The sequence below is a fragment of the Ambystoma mexicanum genome, chromosome 1p, assembly GCF_040938575.1.
Source record: "Ambystoma mexicanum isolate Mex_15411 chromosome 1p, UKY_AmexF1_1, whole genome shotgun sequence".
Classification (NCBI taxonomy): Eukaryota; Metazoa; Chordata; class Amphibia; order Caudata; family Ambystomatidae; genus Ambystoma; species Ambystoma mexicanum.
Window position 1 is genome coordinate 1271406644 of NC_090921.1, and position 23795 is coordinate 1271430438.

The 23795-nt window shown below is 47.7% G+C and overlaps 1 protein-coding gene across 1 annotated transcript in view; it reads left to right on the top strand.

The window, feature by feature from the left end:
* Positions 1 to 23795, top strand: part of PRR12 (proline rich 12) — an 886666-nt gene that overhangs the window by 745001 nt on the left and 117870 nt on the right. The window contains exon 10 of the mRNA XM_069605180.1: positions 7002 to 7127. Within this exon, the coding sequence (XP_069461281.1) occupies positions 7002 to 7127 (126 nt within the window). The remainder of the gene's footprint in view (positions 1 to 7001; positions 7128 to 23795) is intronic.

Consider the following 23795-nt stretch of genomic DNA (forward strand, 5'->3'; position numbering starts at 1 on the left):
CGCAGTCCCGTTACTGGACGACATCTGGGACGAGGAGCTGGCGCTCCTGAAGAACCAGTCCACGGCTCCTGCTAAGAGAGACCGGTACGAGAAGAAGTACCGGTCCCGGACCCTGCCCTTGTGTGCCTCAGGGCACAGCTGTACCCTGATTCAGTGGTCTCTGCGGCGGCCAAGAAGAAAACAGCGGGGGCGACGGCTTCAACTTCAACGTCCCTGCTGGACGGCGAGGGGAAGAAGCTGGACGCCATGGGATGACGGATCATCTCGTCGGCGGCGACGACTATTAAAGCGGCCAACGCCCTCGCAATCGTGGCATGCTATGACAGGGAGCTGTGGTTCAAGATTGCTCCCCTGTTGGACTTCCTCCTGGACGACAAGAGGGCTGAGGCCCTGGAAATCCTACAGGAAGGTGGGTGGCTTCAGACCATGCCATAACGGTGGCCACGGACATCGCCGACACCGGCTTTCATCAGATGGGCAACAGCGTTTGCCTTCACCGGCGCGGTGTGCTCAGAGCCACCGACTTCCGCCAGGATGTGCAGACCCGGGTTCTAGACATGCCCTTCGACAGAAACAACCTGTTCGGCAAGACAGTGGATGAGTCGCTACAGGCCATCAAGGCAGACACCGAGACGGCTCGGGCCTTGGGTGTTCTTCAACAACGACAGCCGTCCTTTTGGATCTCCGGAGGCAAGCAAGGCGCTTCCAATGGATTCGGCAGTGGTTCCTCGTCGTACCGCCAAGCGGCCCGCTCCTTGTCGCAGGAAGCCTACAGAGGACGCGGCAAGACAGGAGGATTGTGTCGTCGTTGCCAAGGAGGCCAAGGCGGCAAGGCCGCGATGAAACAGGACTGAACCAGCCATGGCGTCGGGCTCCCACCCGAGCACCCCGGTGGGAGGCCGGCTGGCGAAATTCATCAGCGTGTGGGAGTCCATCTTCACCGACCGTTGGGTGCTGCATGCCCTGGCCCGCGGCACACTCTGGAATTTCAGAGAAGGTGCCCCTGTATACCACCCATGGCCAGGAAGGAAAACCACGTCCCACAACTACTTCTGGAGGTACGAGCGATGCTAAGAAAGGGAGCCATAGAACTTGTCCCAAAAAGGCTCCGGGGCTCCGGAGTGTACCTGCGGTACTTCCTCGTCCGGAAGAAGACCGGCGGTTGGCGACCCATCCTGGAACTTTGTCGTCTAAACAAGTACATCAAGTCTCAGAAGTTCCAGATGGTCACCCTCCAGCAGGTGCTGAGATAGCTGGAGGAAGGTGATTTCCTATCGTCGCTGGACTTGGAGGATGCCTACTTCCACATCCCCATTCTAAAGGGATATGGCAAATTCCTACGATTCGTGGTCCTGGGGCGGCACTATCAGTTCAAGACCCTTCCCTTCAGACTGAAGTCGGCGCCCAGGGTGTTCACCAAGTTCCTGGCACCAGTGGTGGCTGCGCCTGCAGGGGATCCACGTCTACCCCTACCTGGACGATTGGCTCATCCGAGCAAAGTCAAGGGAACTCGCCATCGATCACACAGCAAAGACCGTCCAACTGCTCACGGATCTGGGAGTCTCGATCAACTTCGCAAAATCCCACTTGGTACCGTCGCAAGTTGCCCTGTTCCTCGGAGCCAGACTCGACACAGTGGCGTGATTGGCTTCAGCATCGGAGGAAAGGACGAAGGCCATCCTGGGCAAGGTACAATGGCTGTTGACCATGGACGCGGCCAGGGTGAGGTCCATCAAGTCCCTACTCGGCATGATGTCCTTGTGCATCTACCTCGTGTGCCTATGCAGGCTGCTGATGCAACAACTGCAAGAGTTCCTCGACGACCGTTGGATGCAAGCGGCGGGCAGTTTCGAAGACAGGATCTCACTCAACGAGACTTTCCGCCAAGCAATCCGGTGGTGGGGCACCTGCGCACATCTTGCGGCGGGCATGGACTTCCTGACTCGGGCACATCAGGAAACGGTGAGGACGGACGCCTCCCTGGAGGCATGGGGAGCGCACACCAGAGATCTCCACGCAAGAGGCCTTTGTCCCCCAGAGGAGAGGTCACAACACATCAATGTCCTGGAGCTCTGAGCCGTGTTCTGGGCCGTCACGTCATTCCTTCCGTCCCTCAAGGGCAAGGTGGTGAGGGTCTTCACTGACAACACCACCACAATGTTCTACATCCGGAAGCAGGGGGGCACCAGATCCCGAGCCCTATCCAAGGAATCGCAGGATCTGTGGCACTGGGCCGTCCCCAAAGGATGTTTCTGGTACCCTTCCATCTGGCAGGAATAAAGAACACCGACTCACTCAGCAGGGAGCTGCGCTCGTGCCACGAGTGGGAGCTGCGGCAGGATCAAGTGGATTTCCTGTTCCGACGATGGGGCAATCCCCAGATCGGCCTGTTCACGACAACGACGAACACCAAGTGCCGGAGGTTCGCCAGCAGGTTGTCCCAACCGGGGAGCATAGGTGATGTCTTCTCATTCCCCTGGGACGGCCTGTTCCTGTATGCGTTCTCCTCGTTGCTATCCCGTCGTTGCTACTGCGACTCATCAGCCAACTCAGACGGTCCAGTGCAGTATGATCCTCGTCACACCGTCGTGGCTGAGGCAGATTTGGTTCCCAGACCTTCTGGACATGTCCGCATCTCCCCTCAGTCAAACTGCCGTCGGACGCGGATCTTCTCGCCAGAGAAGGAGGCGCTATCCTCCACCACGACCCGGGGTTCCTGAACCTTCAGGCCTGAGGCCTGACTCCTGCAGCACTAGAGTTCGGAGGGTATGATATCCCGGCTGACTGCAAGGAGGTGCTTGCAAAGGCCAGGGCGTCCTCGACTCTGAAGTGCTATGGACACAAATGGAAGAGGTTCTCTGTCTGGTGCCGCGCACAGAAGATTAACCCTCCTACGGATTACGGCCCCTCAAGTGCTGCCGTACTTGCTGTCGCTGGCCAAGGCGGGGCTGGCTCATGCCTCCATCAAGATCCATCTGGCGGCTATGTCCCGCTACACCAGAACGATCATCACTGTGATCCCATCGCCTGGTGAAGGAGTTCATGAAAGGACCGTTCCGATCGTTCCCACCGGTGAAGGCCCCGGCCCCAGCGTGGGAACTCAACGTGGTGCTGACCAGGGTCATTGGGCCGCCATTCGAGCCGCTGCATTCGGTACCGTTGATGTTTCTGTCCTAGAAGACAGCATTTCTTGTGGCCATCACCTACGCATGACGAATGGGAGAGATACAGGCCCTTTACTGTAAACCTCCATACCTGACATTCCACGAGACGAGGGTGGTGCTGAGGACGCACCCCTCCTTCATGCCCAAGGTGCCATCGGACTTCCATCTCAACGAGCCTTTGGTGTTACCTGTTTTCTTCCCTTCATTGCCGGCCGAGAGGACTTTGCACTCGCTACATGTGGCTAGAGCCTGAAGTTCTACTTGAACCGCACAAAGAGCCTGCGGAAGACATCCCAGCTGTCTGTGAACTTTGGACCTGTGAATCAAGGGAAGGCCCTCTCGAAGGCTTCCATTTCCAGATGGCTCTCCGGCTGCATTATGCACTGTCACCGGTTGGCAAACCGACCCTTGCCCGGCTGTCCTATGCCCATTCTACGAGAGCGATCGCTGCTACCATGGCATTCCTGTCTGGTGTGCCCCTGCTTGGCATCTGCAGGGCTGGTACGTGGAGGTCAATGCACACCTTCACGAGATTCTACTGCGTTGACCGGGATTCCAGGGAGGAGTCCAGAGTCGGCCAAGCAGTGCTGCGCAACCTGTTCGCCTGAAGGTGGGCCTGGTGAGGAGGTAAGAGATGCTTAATGTTGAGCCTTGCCACCTCCCGTGGTTGTGCATGTGTGTACTGCTATGCATTCTTGTATTCATGAGCATGTGAATCCATGCAAGACCCCATGCTGGAGAAGGAACAAGTTACTTGCCTGTAACTGTTGTTCTCCAGCATGGGTCTGGCATGGATTCACATGTGAATCCTCCCGCCTACCCCTCTGTGGCTCTTCTCTTGGTCCTGTTGACGCTTTACATGCTACCATATCTGAAGATGGCTTCCAGAGGAGGGGCTTAGGTAGAGGGCAGTCATTGGCTGGGGGCAGTATGACCCCGAGACCAGTGATTGGTTATTAGGAGAAAGACAGTTCAGAAATGAAACTGATTTTTTTCTTTACCAGGGATTCCCAGCCTGATGACGGGGAATATTCATGAGCATGTGAATCCTTGCCAGACCTATGCTGGAGAACAACAGTTACAGGTAAGTAACTTGTTCCTTGTTGGTGATGGGGAGGAAAGCACTCATTAAAATGGTGGTCCTTCCACAGCTACTGTATCACTTTATCAACGTCCCATACTGCATACCAAGGTCTTTCTTTGTACAAGTGAACACAATATTGGGAAGGTTCATCTCGGGGGAGTGGGGCGGTCAGCGAGGTGCAGAATGGCTCTTGGCGCATTACACAGGATTTATACAGAGGGAGGCGTGAGACTCCCACACCTAGAAATAGATTACTTAATGGGGCAACTGCAGAACATCACACTGTGGCTTTCAGAAGAGGAAACGCAGGTGGCCATAGAACCACACCTGTTGAAGGAAGTGCTTTGGTTACATCATAGAATTCCACACACCCTGTACATGCCAGAGCTTGGTAGGAAAATCTGGCAACAAACTATTAGAATGCTTCATTTGGGAGACACTTATTCGCCAAACATACCTTTAGTGGCTATTTATGGAAAAGACCAAACTGACCTTGCACTTATTCGAACTCAATGGGAGGATAAGGGGATAGTGATAGAGGAAGATCTATTACAGGACAGGGAACTACTTGAGTTTGAGTAGGAGTATATCATGGATTCGACATGGTTGACCACTGGGCAGTTTTAGCATATAATGGGCTATTCCACAAAGCTAGGTCCAGGTGTGGGAGGCATCCTAGAGGACGTGGAGGAAACCAGCATTTTGGGGTTGTTATGACATTTCAGCGGGAGGCCAGGGCGATTCAAGGCAATACCAGGGACTATTATCAAGGCTGCACAAGGATGCACTAGGAGTGAAATCTAAATGGGAGGCAGACTTGAGCAGGGAATTTCCTGAGCAAGAGTGGAAAAACACATTGCTTTACATAAAGATGGTATCGAGAAATGCCAGGTTCAAGCGCTCATTCAGTTCTATGTATTGGGTAGGACCTATCTGACCCCCTACATGATATCAAGGTTTCCAGGAGCCTCGAATACTGGATGTCCCAGATGCACAATGGAGGGAGCGGACATGATGCACACATTTTGGGAGTGTGTAGTGATCAAGAGGTTCTGGGAGAGGTAGAGGTTAGGATGCAGAAGGGGGGATTACAAACCTTAGCTGGATGCCAGTATGTTTCCCCAGGCAAAAGGGTTCTAGACCGCTCATTAGAATGGCAGACCCGACATGTATATTAGCAAAGCGATGGATTGCCATGACATAGAAATCCTGACAGGACCCGCAGGTAGATTGCTGGTGGAGGGACCTGAAGCGTTGCTCAATGAAGGAGTCGGGAGAATGCTACAGAACCCTGCAAAGGGATTGAAGGAGGGAAGTTATAAGGTGGCAGCCTGGAGTGCCTTGGTGCAAAGGATGTTTCTTTCACTGTTTGACAAACCCCTTTTGAGGTCCCTGGTCAATTAATGGGATGAAAAGGAAGCATGCTAGGAGGGGAGGGATGATCGGTAAAGGGGAGGGTGAAGGATGGGCACCCACAAGATGAACCATGGTAGGAACATAGGAGGGTGATGATTTTGATATTTAGCTTCAGGGAGGCAAGTTAGACAACCCATGGGGTATTGAGGTGGGTTGGTTGGCGGGGGAACATTAATGAAGTTATGGATACACTATAAATGTGAATGACATTGAGGATGCTGATGGCATGTATTGATTAGTGTATTGTGACTTGTTATATTGGTTAAGGGAAGAATGAATCCATCAAATATATATATTGTTTTATAGATTCACACTTTTATCAAGGTAGGAGCAGACGATCTAAGAGAGGGCGGGGTAATGATGCCACTGTATGTCTTAGGTGACCCTTCAAGAGATAGGTGCCGCTTTATGGCAAGTCTGAAGCCTTGTACATAGAGTTCCAGTTATAGGAAGATTGGAGAGTAAAGCAGCAGAAGCAAGATGCTGCAGTGTGGGCACACAGGTTGAGCATGACTGAGTTCACAGCATATTGGAAGGAGGTAATTGGGAGATGGAGGTAGCCTAGATATGGGGGGAGGCAGTCCAGGGATTGATTGGAAGAGCGGTAGATGGAATTGTAGAGCCACCACCTCTTCACTAAGGGACCCCTCAATGGAGACAGGGAAGTGAGGTGGGCGAAGGACATGGATGGTTAAAAAGGGGTGCAGGTGGCAAGATTCAGTATTTCGTTTTTGGGGTAGGTGTGAACAAATGTAGCTGAAATCCTACAAGGAGGCTGGCGCAGTAGCCCCACCTCGTGAGGACAAGTTGAGTTAAGGTTTTAGTGAAGTGGTAGCTGTGGTCTGATTTTGCAAAATTCCTTGCGTTTAGACAAGTGGCTGTGCTGGTGGAGTTGATAAACTGTTGGCATTTCAGGTCCCTCTCCTAGAGGCCCACCTGTGTTGCAAGCCTTGGGAGAGGGGGGGGTGGAGGGATAGGATTACGGGATCTAGTCTATAGAGACACCACAATAGCCAAGTAAAGGCTCATGTCCCTTGCAGAGTAGTCCACTTATTGTGCTCTTGGACATAAAAAAACAGATCACACTTAACAGATGGACATATGCAGCAAGCTTGATTAATACGAACAACTGTCACTATAGCACTTCAGAAGAGGTAGTAATCTGGCATGATCCCCAAAGTACAGTATTTTTTTGCACTAAAGAATCAGTTGTATATATTTTTTTTAAAAAGTGTATGTCCAGACTTGAGCTAGTCTTCTCAATCCTCCCATGCCTTGAAATAGCAATGCTTTGGCTTATTCTTATTTTTTTACTTACTTTTTCTCATTGTTTGCAGAACGAATTCCTGTGGGTCGTGTGCTAAACACGCGTGCCATGAAGGAGATGTACAGAAGCTATGTGGAGATGCTGGTTAGCACAGCATTGGACCCGGACATGATACAGGCTTTGGAGGATACAAGCGGTGTGTATGCAGACCTCACTTGCTGAACATAGAGAGAATAAGGGTGACCTAATCGAAAGAACTCCCCCTTCGCAAAGCTGGTACCAAACGCATGCACTACCAGGGCTTTAGTGCTCTCCACAGCTTTGACTAGTTTCCTCTGTTTTCCATGGCCAGAATTTGATTTCTCTCTACTTCTGGGGCTAGAATACAATCAACTACTGGTGCTAGAACCACCTTCATTAGAAGAGCTAGAACTACCTCCACCGCCACTATGATCTCCACTGACAGAGTTGGAACCACCTCAAAGGCCACAGCTAGAACCACCAGTGCTTTTACAGGTATAATCTCCTATACTGCCAGAGCTACAGCCTCCTTTACTGACAAAACCTCGAACTCCTTCTCTGGCAGGAGTAGAACTGCCTCCAGGGCCAGAACTATTACTGTCAACCTTGTTAAGCTAGAACCTCCTCCTCGGCTGTAGCTAAATTCAGTTCCACGCACATGCTAGAAAAACCTGTACAGCTAGAATCACAGACACAACCAGAGAGAGTCTCCTTCATAGCTTGGCCTAGAAACAGCCTTCCTGCCATAGATAAAGCAAATGCCCAAGTAGAACCATCTCAATAGCGACTACTACTACCCTGTCGGGGCTAGAATTTCCTCTGTTATTGCTAGAAGCACTTAGTATTGTAAGGACGAGAAGCACATTTACTGCAAAGGTTAAAACCAGATCACTATGCAGGTGTGGATTTACTTTAACCATTGCATGCAAGCTAGACATCCCTCCAGAGTTAGGACCCCTGTTGTTTATGTATTAGAACAACCACCAATGACAGAGCTTAAAACCTCTGCAGAGAGATTATATAAATATTGACTTTTTGTAAAGAAATGGAGCACATTAATTTACCACCAATGCTTGTACATAATGAAGGGACCAAGCTGGTTTTGCTCCAAACTGTATTCTCCAAAATGTTTTCACTAAGCAAAAATTAAACTGCCTATTTGTTCTGTGGAATAACGTAAAATGAATAGTAAAGACATCTCTTTTTGTTATGCAGCGCAAACAGTACTAAAACAATCATTCATTTTTGCCTTACTGCAAATGGTTTTAGATAATATGAGTTGGGACAAAATTGGTTTGTTTCATTCTAATACTATCCAAGCAGCAAAACTGGTGTTAACTGCATTTGCTAGTAGTAGAAGGAGCCCCATTTTGTCTCATGTTAAGTTTTGACATGTGGACACGCCTCCGTTTCCAGTCTTAGCCCTGGCCTCTCCTGATGTGCTTTGATATAAACTTAATATACATTTGATATAAAAATGATATCAAACATGTTTATCTTTTTTTTGTATATCCAATGTATATTTATCTAGGAAGTGTTGTCTAATTTATCTTAGTTTTGATATATGTGAATATAAATTTTAAATAAAATCTATATAAAGATGGGAACAGCACTACGTTGTTGCTTGGTCGAGCGCCGAGAGCGAAGTGAGATTTGAAGACAGGGACTGTGAATCTAGGGTTTTGCAGAGTGACGCGTTGCTGACGCCATAGAGGGGTTCTGCCCTGGGGTGATAGGACGCGGATATACATTTTATATCAAATTGATAAGCCCCCCAAAGTTTTTGATAGCAATTTAATTGAACTCCAATATTTTTTATACATTTTATATATTTTAATAATCCTAATAAGGTTGGATATACATTTTGATCTAAAGGGACGGCCCTAATGCTATGATGGAGTGGGGTGAGGGGCTTACAAACCGGAAATTCAAACTTTGTGGTAGACCTGGGAAACCTGGGAGCTCACTCAGCTTTTCAGGGGCTATTCCGGAAACGACGATTATGAACAGCTACAGTTACGACTTGAGGAAAACGCCACATGGATGTCCCGGGGGTTATGACAATAGTCATATTTGTGATTGTTTTACTGTTTATGATGGGATGGAAGATGCCCAGGATTTAATGGGAGACTATGAACCCGAAGAGTTTTGGGACAACGACGATCATGTCGTTTTGGAACAACCAGCCGTGGCCAATGTGGGCTCCAAAGAAAGGGAATGTGAATCTAGGGTTTTTCAGCCAGTGATGATGCTGGAGACTGATCTGGCCTCTCGGGGACTTGATGAAAAACAGGATCATGTGGGCGGGAATGAGGATCGCCATGCTGTACCCGAGACTATCAATAGTTACTGTGTTAGCTGCTCAAACCAACTTGAAAACCCAGTGGAACCTGACAATTGCCTTTGTAAGGAATGTATTTCACTAATGGAGACCGATACTGACAAGCCGGCTCTCTCCTGCATTGATATTCGTGCCACACAAGCGTTTACGGCCATAGTGGCTGGGGTCTGTTTAAAACAACACTTTTACAGATGGTGCTACAGACATGAAATTGACAATCCGCAGCAGGATGTTTACGAATGTTTGTAACTATCTTACGCGGATAATTTGCTTTGTAAAATGTGTTGCATGTTGTGCCCTAAATGTCTAGTTGATTTGCTGCACTTGACGCAGCCGCTGACGCATAAAAGGATTGGCGTAGGGACTGAACAATGCGTGTCCAAAACCTTATGGGGTACAGAATCTGTGATTCTGATGTTTGTTAATCTGCTTAGAATCACATGCTGTGCATAGGTCCGACATCCAGTGGTCACTGCAGAGTATTGCATTTTGTTTTTTGTAGTCGAAAAGGGGACGTCGACAAGGCGTGTCTGTAACACTATCCCTATAGTGACGTGTGTTGTACCCACAATCCCTCATGCGTCGAGGTCCCTCAGATTGTTTTTTTCCGCCCAGATACTGGTCGCCTTTACGCGGAGCTCCTCGAGAGACATTGTAGATTTCATCTCCTCGACCTTTGGTCGTTTTCCTATATTAATATAGAACATATCGATCCTCCCCTCGACTCTGTTGTGAAGCTTCTCCGCCGAGCAAGATCTTCGACGGAGGGGACGAGCGGAGGAGATCCTTCGGCGTTGCCGAACACGTGGCCTGGCCTCGCAGGCCAAATACAGTAGGGAGAGTGGGGGTCGTGGGACATCTCTAATTCTTTTCTGAGAATGCCTTTCCTTTTCCCCTTCCTTTCCCTTGGGGTGGTTATCACGTTTTATTGCCTCAGCTATGGAGAGGACACCCTTTAGGTTTTGCCCGCTTTGCAAGGGCAAGTTTACTTGGAAGGACAAGCATTCACGGTGTAACCGCTTCTTGCCCCTCGATCACAAGGAGGAAGGCTGCACGGCTTGTCGGCTTCTTAAGCCGAAGACTCTAAAAGACCGTAGGGTCAAAAGGTGGGCGGCCTACGCTATGTCGAAGGCCGACGCTCCACCCACCGTCGCTACCTCCGACAGTGACGAGGAATGTGATACCACGACCTCCGCTACGGAAGTCGTAAACCCCCCTAGAGAGCGCACACGCGCTTCGTCGTCTGTCCCCGGCCCCAACGGGCTCGGCTCACGCCCTGCTTATGGGGATGAACACCCCGGCGACACTGACGCACACAAGACCACACATAAGCACACAACCCATGGCTCTTCTTTGCCGAAGGCAAAGAGAGCATCAGCGCCCAAGGAGACGCAGGTTTCACCGGCGGCCTCCTCGGACCGTTCGGGTTCGAAGCCCCTCTCGCAACCGCAGCCGCGATCAGCGACTGGGCTTTCGGCAAATAAGGGCGCCACCCCCAAATCATCGGCCGGAGCGCATCAGCAGAAAGCGCATTCCGCCGTAGAGCGTTCGACACCCATAACGTCGAAACCACAGCTCTCCGCTGACAAACGAGTCGCTGAGAGCTTGGCGAGGATCGTGGTAGCCGAAGCCCACAAGCGTACGCCGAAAGACACGTCGAGCGCTACGCAAAGGTCGAAAGACACGCCGAAAACACAGGGACGATCTCCTTCAGTCGAAGGGATTCCCAGCACGCCTGAAGGCTTTTCGGAAGGCGACGGGACACTTTCCTCGACGTTATGGGAGAGGTCGAGCCGTTTTCAGCTACAAGACACCAATTTTCCCCCGCTAGACCGCTCAGGGGTACCCCATGAAACCATGGAAAGGCTCCATCTCTGCATGGAAAGAATGGAGAGGTTTATGAATGCCCAAACCCCCCCCACTCCAAAGAGAATAAGAGAAGGGCCTCAGGAGGACCCCAGGGCCAAAATTCCAAGATTAGTCAATCCCCACCAGGACACAGCCTCAGACTTCCACAGTGTGTATGACCTCACTGGGGAAGAACATTTTTTTGAGGAAGAGGATGATTTTATGGACGAGGAAGACGGACGAAACCAGGAGGGAAGGTCTGGAAGAAAGCCCAGACTTGGTAGGAGAAGGCTTCGGAGAAAATCCAGAAGGACCTTCTCACCCCTGGCAATCACCATCAATATATTCCGACACTGATGTCCTGAACCTAAATCCTCCTGACATTTCACCTGTTAGAAACACGTCTCCCATTGACGATCAACCCACATTTAATGCCCTGTTGCGCAGAGCAGCAGCACACTTCGAACTGGACACTGGGGAGCTCTCCCCTGAATTAGACTTCGTAGAAAGGGTAATTAAGGAGAAACCCCCGGTCAGTCAGACAATTCCCCTCCTCGCTTCGGTGAAGAGAAGAATCATCCCTTCGCTGTCCACTCCCGCACTAATCAGAGGGGTCAATCCTAGAATTGAAAAACTTTTCACTCCTTCACCCTCAGACCCGCTGTACATCAGGGGACATTCCATTCCGGATTCCCTGGTAGTAACCAACACAAGAAAGAGGGCAGGGGTACCACTTTCCACCAGTGAAGCACCACCTGACAAGGAGGGCAAGCGGTTATATGCCCTTGCTAAAAGAATTACATCCTCGGCCGCCTTTTCGGCAAGAATTGCCAACAACAATTCTTTGCTCGCTAGCTATGCGGACGCACAGTGGGCCAAACTGCGCAAAGACGCCGAAGAAGCGCCGGAACCATTACGTACACGCCTGCTTTCAACTAATGGCGAAGGAACCCAGGTCAACTAGAGTATTGTGAAGAGCTCTCTGGATGCGGCAGAAACTGCGGGACGTTCCCTAGTTCAGGGAATAGTCCTAAAACGACACGTATGGCTGCGCAACTCAGGGTTCAAACCGGAGACACAGGCGTCTTTAATAAATAAACCTGTTGAAGACTCTAACCTCTTCGGGAAAGCGGTGGATGAGGCTCTGGAGATGGCTAAAAAAGAGTTCGATACAATCAAAACTCTTGACCAAATCTCTAAGCCCGCTACCAGGCGCGGATATGGCAATAAACGCTTTTTTCGTGGCCAACGCCAACAACAAAACCAGCAGCAACAGTTCCCTGCCACCAATTTCCAGACCAATAGTGGCCAGTACAGCCAAAGAGGACAGCGCCGGGGCAAAGGAAGAGGGCGAGGGTCCACCCCCAGAGGCTCCCAAGCCCCTAACAACACCAAGTGACGCGAAGATTCGCGTCCCCTCCCATGCAACACCGGTCGGGGGCCGGATAACATCCTTTCTTCCAGCATGGGAGGGTATAACGTCAGACCGCTGGATACTTTCCACCGTAGCCCACGGATACTGCATCGAATTCAACAGTTCCCCAACATACAAACCCCCGAGGGGACAACGCATGTCACCGGAACATCTTGCCATCCTTCTACAAGAAGTACAGCAACTGCTGGAAAAAGGAGCCATAGAGGTCGTGCCTCTATCTCAGGTAATGGAAGGTATTTATTCAGTGTACTTCCTTGTACCCAAAAAGGATCTAACCATGCGCCCTGTATTAGATCTGCGCCCAGCGAACAAGTTTATCAAACCCCAAAAGTTTCGTATGGTGACCCTACAGGAAGTGATCCCACTGCTATCACAGGGAGATTACATGACAACATTGGACATGAAAGATGCATACTTTCATATTTTAATGTTGCCAGCGCACAGAAAGTACCTCCGGTTCATGATAGAGGGCAAACACTACCAGTTCAGAGTGCTACCCTTCGGCATAGCATCAGCACCGAGGGTATTCACGAAGGTACTGGCAGTGGCAGCGGCCCACCTGCGCAGGTTGTCCATCCCAGTTTACCCTTACCTCGACGACTGGCTCATAACAGGGGATTCTTACGAAACATGCTTCTCCAATACCCAAAAGACTGTAGACCCTTTTGTTCCAGTTGGGCTTCTCCATCAACGAAAAGAAGTCCAGCCTAGACCCCAGCCAAATCAAACAATTCCTAGGGGCTCTAATTCAAACAAAGGACGGCCTCGTCTTCCCCTCCAAAGAGAGGGTCCAAAACATGTTGTTTCAGATCCCTCAATATGTGTCTGGTCGAGAGGTGACGGTACGCAAAGCAATGCGCTTGCTAGGCATGATGGCGTCGTGTATTTATTTGGTACCTCACGCGCGCCTGCGCATGCGCCCAATGCAAGAGTGGCTCAACAGCCAGTGGTGTCAGGCCAGCGGACTATGGGACGATCTAGTGGTGGTCTCGCAGGCCTTAGTTCTCTCGCTACGGTGGTGGACAAAAGAAAACCTAGAAAAAGGGAAACCCTTTGCCACACCCGCGGCGGAAGCCACTCTAACCACAGACGCATCCCTCACAGGATGGGGGGCTCACCTATCCCATCAAACTGCTCACGGAGAGTGGACTCCGAAAGTAGCATCCAAACACATCAATCTTCTGGAGCTGCTAGCGGTGTTCAAGGCGCTAAAAGCCTTCAAGGAACACCTACAAGGCAGGACAGTGATGGTCCTTACAGACCGCACCACAGCCATGTATTACATCAACAAACAGGGGGGAACCCACTCTCCAGGACTGTCCAAACTGGCCCAAAACATATGGAAGTGGGCTCTCAAACAGAATATGTTCCTTCTGTCACAACATGTACCAGGGGAACTCAATCTGCTGGCAGACAAACTCAGCAGAGATTTCCCCCTGCCCGAAGAGTACGAATGGCGCCTGCACGAAGACATCGTCTTCGACGTCTTCACGCAATGGGGGTTCCCAGAAATAGACCTGTTCGCAACCCTGGAGAACTCACAATGCCAAAGTTACGCCTCCTGGTACCCCCAGAACCAATCCAAGGGGAACGGTCTGTCGATTCAATGGTCAGGGAGATTTGTTTACGCTTTTCCCCCGACTCCCCTTCTCAACAAGGTAGTGCACAAGATGCACCAGGAACAAGTAACCATGATACTGGTGGCTCCAATGTGGGCCCGACAGCCATGGTTCGCTCACTTGATGGAGATGTCTCTATCTCCCCCAGTGAAACTCCCCTGCCCGTACAACATGCTGTCACAAGACAAGGGCAGGACTCTGCATCCATGCCCCCAGAACATGAACTTAGCAGCCTGGCTCCTGAGATCATAGAATTTGGACATCTACATCTCCCAGAGAGATGCATGGACATCCTCAGGGAAGCCAGAAAACCGAACACTCGCCACTGCTATTCTAGCAAATGGAAGAGATTTGTCATTTGGTGCAGAGGAAAGAGCATCAACCCAATTGACTGCTCTCCCACACAAATTATTCTATACCTAACCCATTTATTGGATTCAGGTCTAGTGTTCAATTCCATTAAAGTCCACCTAGCGGCACTTTCTGCATACACCACTTCCCAACTCAAAGTGTCGTGGTGGAAGATCCCTGTTATAAAGGCCTTCATGGAGGGAGTAAAGAGAATACACCCCCCGATAGCTGACCCAGCTCCCGGATGGGACCTTAACGTGGTACTTACCAAACTCATGGGCTCACCATTTGAACCCATGCACAAATCAACTCTTAAAGACCTCACTCTTAAGACTGCTTTTCTAATAGCTATCACCTCCATCAGGAGAGTAAGTGAACTACAGGCTCTTTCTGTTCTAGACCCCTTGTTACAGTTCACAAAGATAAAGTGGTTCTACGCGCTCACCCAAGGTTTGCTCCAAAATTCATCTCAAAATTCCATGTAAACCAGTCTATAGAACTACCAGCGTTCTTTCAAAATCCTTCCAACTTGGGAGAAAGGACTCTGCACACACTAGATGTGCGCAGAGCGGTCATGTTCTACATGGAAAGAACCAGACCACTGAGGAAGACTAATCAGTTCTTCGTCTCGGTGGCAGCAGGAAGAGAAGGGGATGCAGTTTCAAAGTACACTATTTCTAGATGGATTGTCCAATGCATCACTCTCTGCTATACTCTTGCTAAGAGAGAACTGCCCTTTAGGCCAAGAGCACATTCTACTCGAGGCACGGGGGCGTCCATAGCATTCATTGCAAATGTTCCCCTTAAGTCCATCTGCAAAGCGGCTACCTGGAGTTCTGTGCACACCTTTACAAAACACTACTGTCTAGATGCACACTCTAGATCTGACTCCCAGGTGGGACAGGCAGTATTAAGACATCTTTTCTCTACTGTTCCTTCTCATAACCCACCGCCAACTCCGGGTACTGCTCGCTAGTCTATGCACAGCATGTGATTTTAAGCAGATTAACAAACATCAGAAGACAATGCATTACTTACCGTAAAAGCATTTCTGATGGTTGTATCTGCTTAGATTCACATGCGCCCACCCTTCCTCCCCGCTTGGATGGAAGGAACATAGACATCTTTCTATAATTCTCTCTTTTCTGTACTCACTCACGTCTAGAAGGCTCCCTCAGGGCAGAAAAATACAAACAGAGGGACCTCGACGCGTGAGGGATTGTGGGTACAACACACGTCACTATAGGGATAGTGTTACAGACACGCCTTGTCGACGTCCCCTTTTCGACTACGAAAAACAAAATGCAATACTCCGCAGTGACCACTGGATGTCGGACCTATGCACAGCATGTGAATCTAAGCAGATACAACCATCAGAAATGCTTTTACGGTAAGTAATGCATTGTCATAACCCGCTTTTGAAAATGAAGCCGTTTAGATGTGTGTGTCCGACAGCTGTTAGAAACATCATTGATAAATCAGTTCCCAAGTGGACGGGGATAAAGGATATTTAACTGAACGCCTAATGAAATGTCGTCATGTTTGCTTATCGAGGCAGTGGCGTTCAATGTTTCTGTGCAGTAATCGTATGAACTACAGAGCCTATAGCAGGACCGATTGTTCTAGTATTTTAATGCAAACACATTTTGAATAAAAACATGTTTTAAATGTTAATAATAATCTGTTTATAAAACCCAGTTGCGTCTTTATGTTGAACAGTTCTGTCTGGCCTGAAGCTGTCAAAAATATATTATGATGAAGGAGGTGTTGGTAGTTATGGCGTGGTAGACCACCTTGTCCGAAAACTGCGAACCAATGGCTTTCAGGGGAGGAGGCCTACATGCTACACAAGCCGGCCCGAAAACATTTTAAACCGTGAATGACCGTAGTATCTGATGTCGACCAATAATGGCAGGCATATATTATGGATTTGAGCTAGTTCTGCAAAGACGACTGTTTCCGCTACATTCTAGCTGTCATTGACGTTCTATCAAAAATACGCCTACGTTGAGGCTTTAAAGAACAAGACGGATTACACCGTGGTAAATGCTTTTAAATGCATATTTAATAAAGGGCGAGCCCCCGCTAAGCTACATACGGACGCCTGTAAGGAGTTTTTAAATAAGCTGCTACATAGCCTTCTAAAATAACACGGGTTAAAGCCTCTATTGTTTTATACAAACTGTTAAAACATGGCTCTGGCAAAAAACACCCATAGATATGTGGAGGTGTTACCAGCTTTTATAAATGTCTATAACAACACGTATAATAGATCTATTAAAACCATCCCAGCTGATTTAACGCGGCAGAATTCCCTTGAGGTCTGGAAAAAATGTACAGCAAAAGACTTTTTAAAAAACAACACTTATGCCCCTTTAAAAAGGGGGTTCATGTATGGATCTCACAACCAGGTGAAGTTTGTATCATTTAACTACGGAAAAGGCTGGCTGCAGTTGCACTTCAGACCACTCCGGCTGAAAGACAAATAAAACAACGTTATAATGGCTGTGGTGAAAAACTATGGAGACCCTGGAGCCTATATGCAATATTACATGAACTAGCCCGGTTACAGTGATCAGACATATTTTAGTGGAACCCCCATAATGTATGTTGCGGGGCTCTGCAGCATCTTTAGAAGTCTTTTCAGACACGTAATGCCCTTCCTACATCGCAGCTTTTAACTGGCTGAACCGCATGTGTAAACAGCAGCCACCAATATTGCAAATGACGGATGGGAAGCGTGACAACGGTAGTTGCTGAGCGTCTCGCCAAACAGAAAAAGGAGTGTCAGGACGGATCAGGAATAATTTATAAACCATGCAAGAGCATTAAGAGGTCAGCGTCCCTGCTGCGCTGCCACTCGAAACCCACCAAGAAAAGCCGATCAAAAGCCTGATGCGGACAGCCGAGTAAGAAGCGCGTTATCACTGGAAGACACAAGGGTGGTGGTATTATTTTTTTTAGGAGCCTATTGCCTTCTTACCCCAACCTCCGGGTAATGTGTGAAATCAGAGCTCAATATCTTCACCGTACCGCAGACCCAAAAAAGCATCGATAACAGTTTCTATATGGAGGTCTCTCCTCTGGTGGCTCTATCGCCGCTATCCCCCATAGAGTTCTTTGTATCTGGGTCGACCGACATGTATCTGGATTTGAACGACATGCTGCATCTAACCTGTAAAACAACCAAGGCGGATGGGACCGATATCGCGGGTACAGCACGAGTAGGCACGGTCACCTTCCCGATAGCCACCATGTTCAACCAGGTGGATGTGACCTTGGTTGATGGAATGATAACGCAGAGTGATAATATGTATGCTTACAGGACCTATATAGAAAGCCTATTAAATTATGGCCACAATGTCCTGGATAGGCAGCTCTTGGCAGGTCTATTTTATCATGACAATGCAGGGCATTTGGACAACACTGCTCTGGCTGGATGGAGATAACAAGGGGTTCGCGAAGAGAGCCCTTCATGCCAGAACCAGTAGGGTGGTCGATTAACTAGGCTGTCTACATGCTGACCTTTGGATAAACTATTGATCCACAGCATTGATCTTAAAGTGAAACTATCCAGACAAATGGGTGCTTTGTCTTATGAGCAGAGGCGCTGAACAATACAAACTAGTCATATCGGCTAGTTTATTCATCAAACGTGTAAGCGTCTCACTGACCATTAGACTGGCGCATGCAGAGGCGCTGCAGATATCCAACATGAAGTATCCTGTGGAGCGAGTCACCCAAAGTCTTCAGCTTTCTTACCGGTAGCTGGGGCACCAGTCGAGACAAACTGTCCTGGGCCAACTTCTAAAAAAAATCATCACAGGTATTGTTGAAACCGTATCGATAACTGGTTCATCCCTTTGACGTCAAACACTGTAACATGAACTATGCAGCGCTGCGTAAAGACGTTGTCATGATCCCTGCCGAAGCATACACACCTAACTTTGGTGTTCCAAACATAATCCGGGAATACATGGGTCTGGTGGCTATCACAGGGAAGCACATGCGTGATGCACCGGTCTCAATCACACGCAACAAGTATGCTCTCGGTTATACCCTACTGGCCTTCGATCTAAGACCCGACAACGCATCAGCAGGTCATTTCAACCTCATGAGGAGCGGAAACCTAGACACTGAACTAAAGATTGGAAGAAACCTAATCACCATGCACTCATTGCTAGTGTGGAGTGTTTTCGATAGTGTTCTTGAGATCAACGCAAAAAGAAACATACTTTTCAATATTTAATGGATACTCTACATATAAAAGGATTTTTGTGTAAGCATAGACACGCTCAGAAAACATTTCAGTGTGTATGCCAGTGATACATGCCCAAGCACCTACCCTGGAATAGTGCAGTTAGCCTGGTGGTGAACACCGATCTGCCGACCTGTGGTGGAACACATTGGATAGCTATGTGGTTGGAATGGGATGCGCTAACAGTGTTTGATAGTTTGGCGCACTTCCCGCAACACCCCATAAACGCCAGAGTTTGAATGGGCTATGTGAAAAGTCTTGCAAAGTATTTACACTATACCACTCTGCCGATTCAAGACTCTAAAGCCGTGACCTGTGGCCAGTACTGTATATTCTTTCAGTCAAATGTCTGAATGGTGATCGCGGTCCTCTTTTTAGAAAATTGTATCCGAGCAATCGCAATCAAAATGATCGAATGGTAACCAGATTCGGTAACAAGACTTACATTATGTGTATAGATGTCACAAAATGATCATTGTAAAAAATGTAAATGCGGCTCGTCTATCCAATGATGCAAGTATCAATAAAATAACTTTTTTTTTAAATTCACCAAGCATGTATCATTATACATAATAAATAATACAATGTAATAAAGGACCAGTCCGTTTTACGATTTGAAAACATGTATTAATACAAAATTAAAAAGACATACTTAATACAGAAAGAATGAAAGTTATACCACAAACATGGCAATTCAGCAAAGAAGAAACGTATACATTCAGACATTGATGCATTAATTGATTGGGGGGGGGCATCGTAAATTTGTGAGGGGGTGGGTAAAGATTCCTAAAACCAGCTTGTATTCCACCCCTCACCGGGCCTTGGGGAACAGGTTCTGCTCACATGGCTATCTAGAGGCCAGTGCTGTTGACGAGGAGTAACGGGAGAACCAGTTTTTAGCCACTTCAGAAGGCTTTGCTGGATGACATTACCAACCCAGATGTCGGGGATATTTAAATCAGTGACTGACTGCATGATGCCGATGGGGGACTTTATTATAGACCTGGTTCGTAACACCCCGTACTAGATCGTGCAGGTTTGAACCCCTTACAACCCCGCCTCTGTAAATAAACTCACCCATATGAGTCCAGACAGCCACAACCTTTGCAAGTTCCATGTTATGTAGCAGTAGTTCCGCGCTAGGTTTATAGCATTGGCTAAGGGTCTTCAACACTTCAGCCGTACACGGATCTGGCCCTGGTGGAGCCTTTGCACAGCTAGATTCCTCGGCGGCATGTATAAAGTTAGTTTGTTTCTCTCAGCATCGCCGTTTTGGGCCTGGTTTAAGTATTTATGCAGAATATCCATATATAAGGCCACTTTATCATGCACATGTAAATCAGGTCTGTTTAAAACAGTCTTCATTTCTGAGTCGAGACACATGGTGGCAACCTTACGTATATCCCAATCTGGCAGGGGCGTGGGGTCTTCAGACTTTCTAACTGCCAGTTGTCCACCAAATAAATGTTATGGGTGTGCTAAGCTGGTGATTAGCGATAGGGCTATACCTATCAAAGACCCTATGAATTCGCCAGCCTGCAAGACCGCTTTTCTTTTAGCCCTTAGCGATATTCACTTATTGACTAGCTTCTTGATGTCCTTCTTTTTCAACACTTATTTGACGTGTTTAGGGGCACGTGTCCCTTTAAAGTGTTCTGTGCAATCTCCGAAATAACAGCCTCCTGATGGCTGTGGCACCGCCCCAGCTGTAAGTCCTCTAATAATGACAAAACAATAACTGCTGTTACAGGCTCTCAGGCTTGCAGATAGCAACGGTGTCCAAAACCACAGCCGTTTGTCATGCATTTCCACTGAATCGGCTTTGAGACAGACTACAAATGCCCCACGTGCCATTCTCAAACTGGGGGGCAGACCCCCATCATCCTTTGGCTCTTGCTGGCCCCAGAAACAGATGGGGCATGTTACATTACATTAATCACCATAAATCCAACGGCTGACGATTGTCAGTTGACAAAATTAACATCCAGAAAGCCCCTACAGTGTTGGTGTCCGCAGCTCCTTCGCTGTATACCCCCTTGTGATAACATAGCAATGGGCACCATCACTCCCGCTATAGCTTATGCTTGCGGAGAACAACTCATTCCAATAACCCTGCTCTCTTCTCGAAACATTTCCACAACACTAGTTGCCAAAGCTCCTTGAAGTACCCCAAAAGCCATTTTCCATTGCTTTTGGCCACCCTAGGCTTTTGTGGCTTGAAGGCCCCTGGAAAACGGGCCCCTCCAACAGGGTATTCCAGAAAACCTTGTTACGCAAATCCATCATCAATGATTGCGAGTTCCCGGTAGCCCTATGCATGGGCAGCCCTAGTTCCATGGTGTCAGCATATGTTGGTTGCGAGAGGCCACAATCCACATCAATGGATAATCCTATATTCATGAATACAGCGGCTGCCCTTGTCGTTTGCCATAATCCACAACCAGAGATGCTGCCGGCTGTCATCCATTTGTTGGAAGACATGGCAGTTCTAAATAGAAAGAACATGGAATGAGAGTAATGATGTAACACCTCAGCACATATCTAATTAAAAAGAAATCTGTCATGTCGGCAGTTTTTACAAAATAAATCTCTGCTATACCACTTGCTTAATATGTGTGATCTCTGGCATACTCCGATGCGAACTTCACATTGCACACATTGTCAAGATCGCATTAGGCACTGCAAAAGTTAGAACCGCATTTTAAAGGTCCTGGCACACTTCCACCTCACAATTTTGTTTTAAAGCAGACACTGCAGTTTTCAGGTGTCAAGGTGCGGGGTAACACTATGTGCTTCCATTGCAGATGGAGCATGGATGCATTTTGTTTTGTATCACTCTGCATGTAGAATAAAATAAAATGTAGTGCATATTTGGAAGTACAAAACAAATCCAGCACCATCTAAAACATGCACTGAGAACAGAAGCCAGCTTTTACACATCCCCAAACATCACATGCCCGGTATACCACCCTTGCCCTTGCCACCCTTAAAAATGTCATCAACTCAAGTATTTTGTCCAAATAAATCGCGGCTTTACAGTTTGCGCAAAATGTGTAATCTTTGGCGAAAACTCAAATATTAGTGTCACATTGCACGCTAAGAATATTTCATCAACTTTATCGGCGCTGTGAAGCTGAAACACTGCATTGTGCGTGTGCAAATAAGCTGCATCACAAAAAGACAAATGCCCCAAAAGTGCAGTCGGGGTTTATTTAATGATGGATTGTGTAGCGGTGCTATAAACACTAAACACTTACAAAACCCTTTACACATTTCCAACTTCTTAAACGCATTGTAGTCACACACACACACGAGCTACTGACATCTATGCACTATTCTTGGTAAACTCTACATTTTCAAACACGTAATTTAAAGCACACAGCTGTTAGTTAAAAATGCATAGCCTGTCTCAGAAAGGGCCTGTCTTGTGGCATGCGTCCGAAAGGGTAGAAAAATATAAAAACAATACATTAAAGTATAGAATAACCACCTAACTCACCTTTTTGCTGCTCCAGCTTCCAATTAAAATGATTTCCAGGGTTTCTCTCAGTGTACAAAGGCCTACAATCAAATCCAGCTGAGAAGCATGGTACCCTGCAGAGTTACAATCAAGTGCCCCAGGTCAATTAGCCAGTGTCCGCAGAGGTGCATTAGGCTGGCGCTCTGACACTCTGGTTGACAGTATCCCTGCTGGAGTCAGAAGGGTCCTTTTAACGGGTGAAAGTTCAATGTTACTTCATTATCAACAATGCACAGATTTATGTATTTCTGTTTAGTTTGCAGAAATTGGTTTCTTATCAACAAAACGCAGCATTCTATTTCATGCAAACTGCTTGCTATGTGTTATAGCAACATCTAAAAGTAACCTCACCCCTGCAGATGATTCCTGGTGCCAATGAAATGTTTCATCAACTGAAGCACAGCATTCTATTTCCTGCATACTCTGTAAGAATTAGCGAGCGTCACCGTAGCTTGTAAATAGTTAGCTTCCTGTATCCTTAAAACATCATCTAAAATGAAGTTCAGCCTGCAGCTGCTTCCTATGCCGGCCTTCAGTCACAAGTTAAAAAATAACATTGCTAACTACGACTAGTTTCAGTTGGTAGACATGTTCATGTGTATTTACATGGGTGGTTTGTTTATACAGCTGGCACAAACACACTGAATTCCGCGAGCTAAATATAAAGCCCATCTCTGCTTTCTGGCGATGCGGTTATCCACAATGTGTGTAGGCACATTCCTAGAACTCCTGCAGTGTTTCACAGCTCGTTGGTGGGTCGCAGAGGGACACATTTATGCCGCGCATGAGATGCTGTTAGACCCCTTAGAAACAATAGTTTGACTTTTGTAAGTTCTGTGGAAAGCACACTTTACTTATAAAGTAAACCTACTTTTCATAATTTACACTCTTTATCTAGCCAGTTCATGTAAGATTCGTATACATTTTTTATATCAAAATTGATGTACATTTTTTTCAATATCAACATTTTTGAGGAAGTTTATATAAAAAAAATGTAAAAAGAATTGGGATTTTAATATACATGTCTATATAAAAGATGAATTTGAATATACATTTTTAAAAAACATTCAATATCATAAAATTATTTTTGCTGCGGGGGGCGTGTCCACCTTTCAATATTTAACATGAGGCATAAGGAGGCTGCTTCTACTACTTTTGCTTACTTTCCATCACCAGTGCAAATGTTTGATGATCTGACACCTGATGTATTTGTAGGAGGGCTCCTGTATCTTGTATGAACCTGCCTTTAATGCTGGAGCTAAGATATCTCAAACTTGACCCCTCTACTCAAACTTGACCTCTCAACTGCAAAAGGTAACATCCCTGATGCCAGACCTAGCCATAAGATGCCTCCTAATTTTCTTCAGTGGTTTCACATGGGAGCTTTTCCTCAATGCTTCAGAGAACCCATAGCTCTAATGTCTTTCAAAAAACCAATCTCTGATTATGTCCTTGTTTCCGTCTCGAGCAG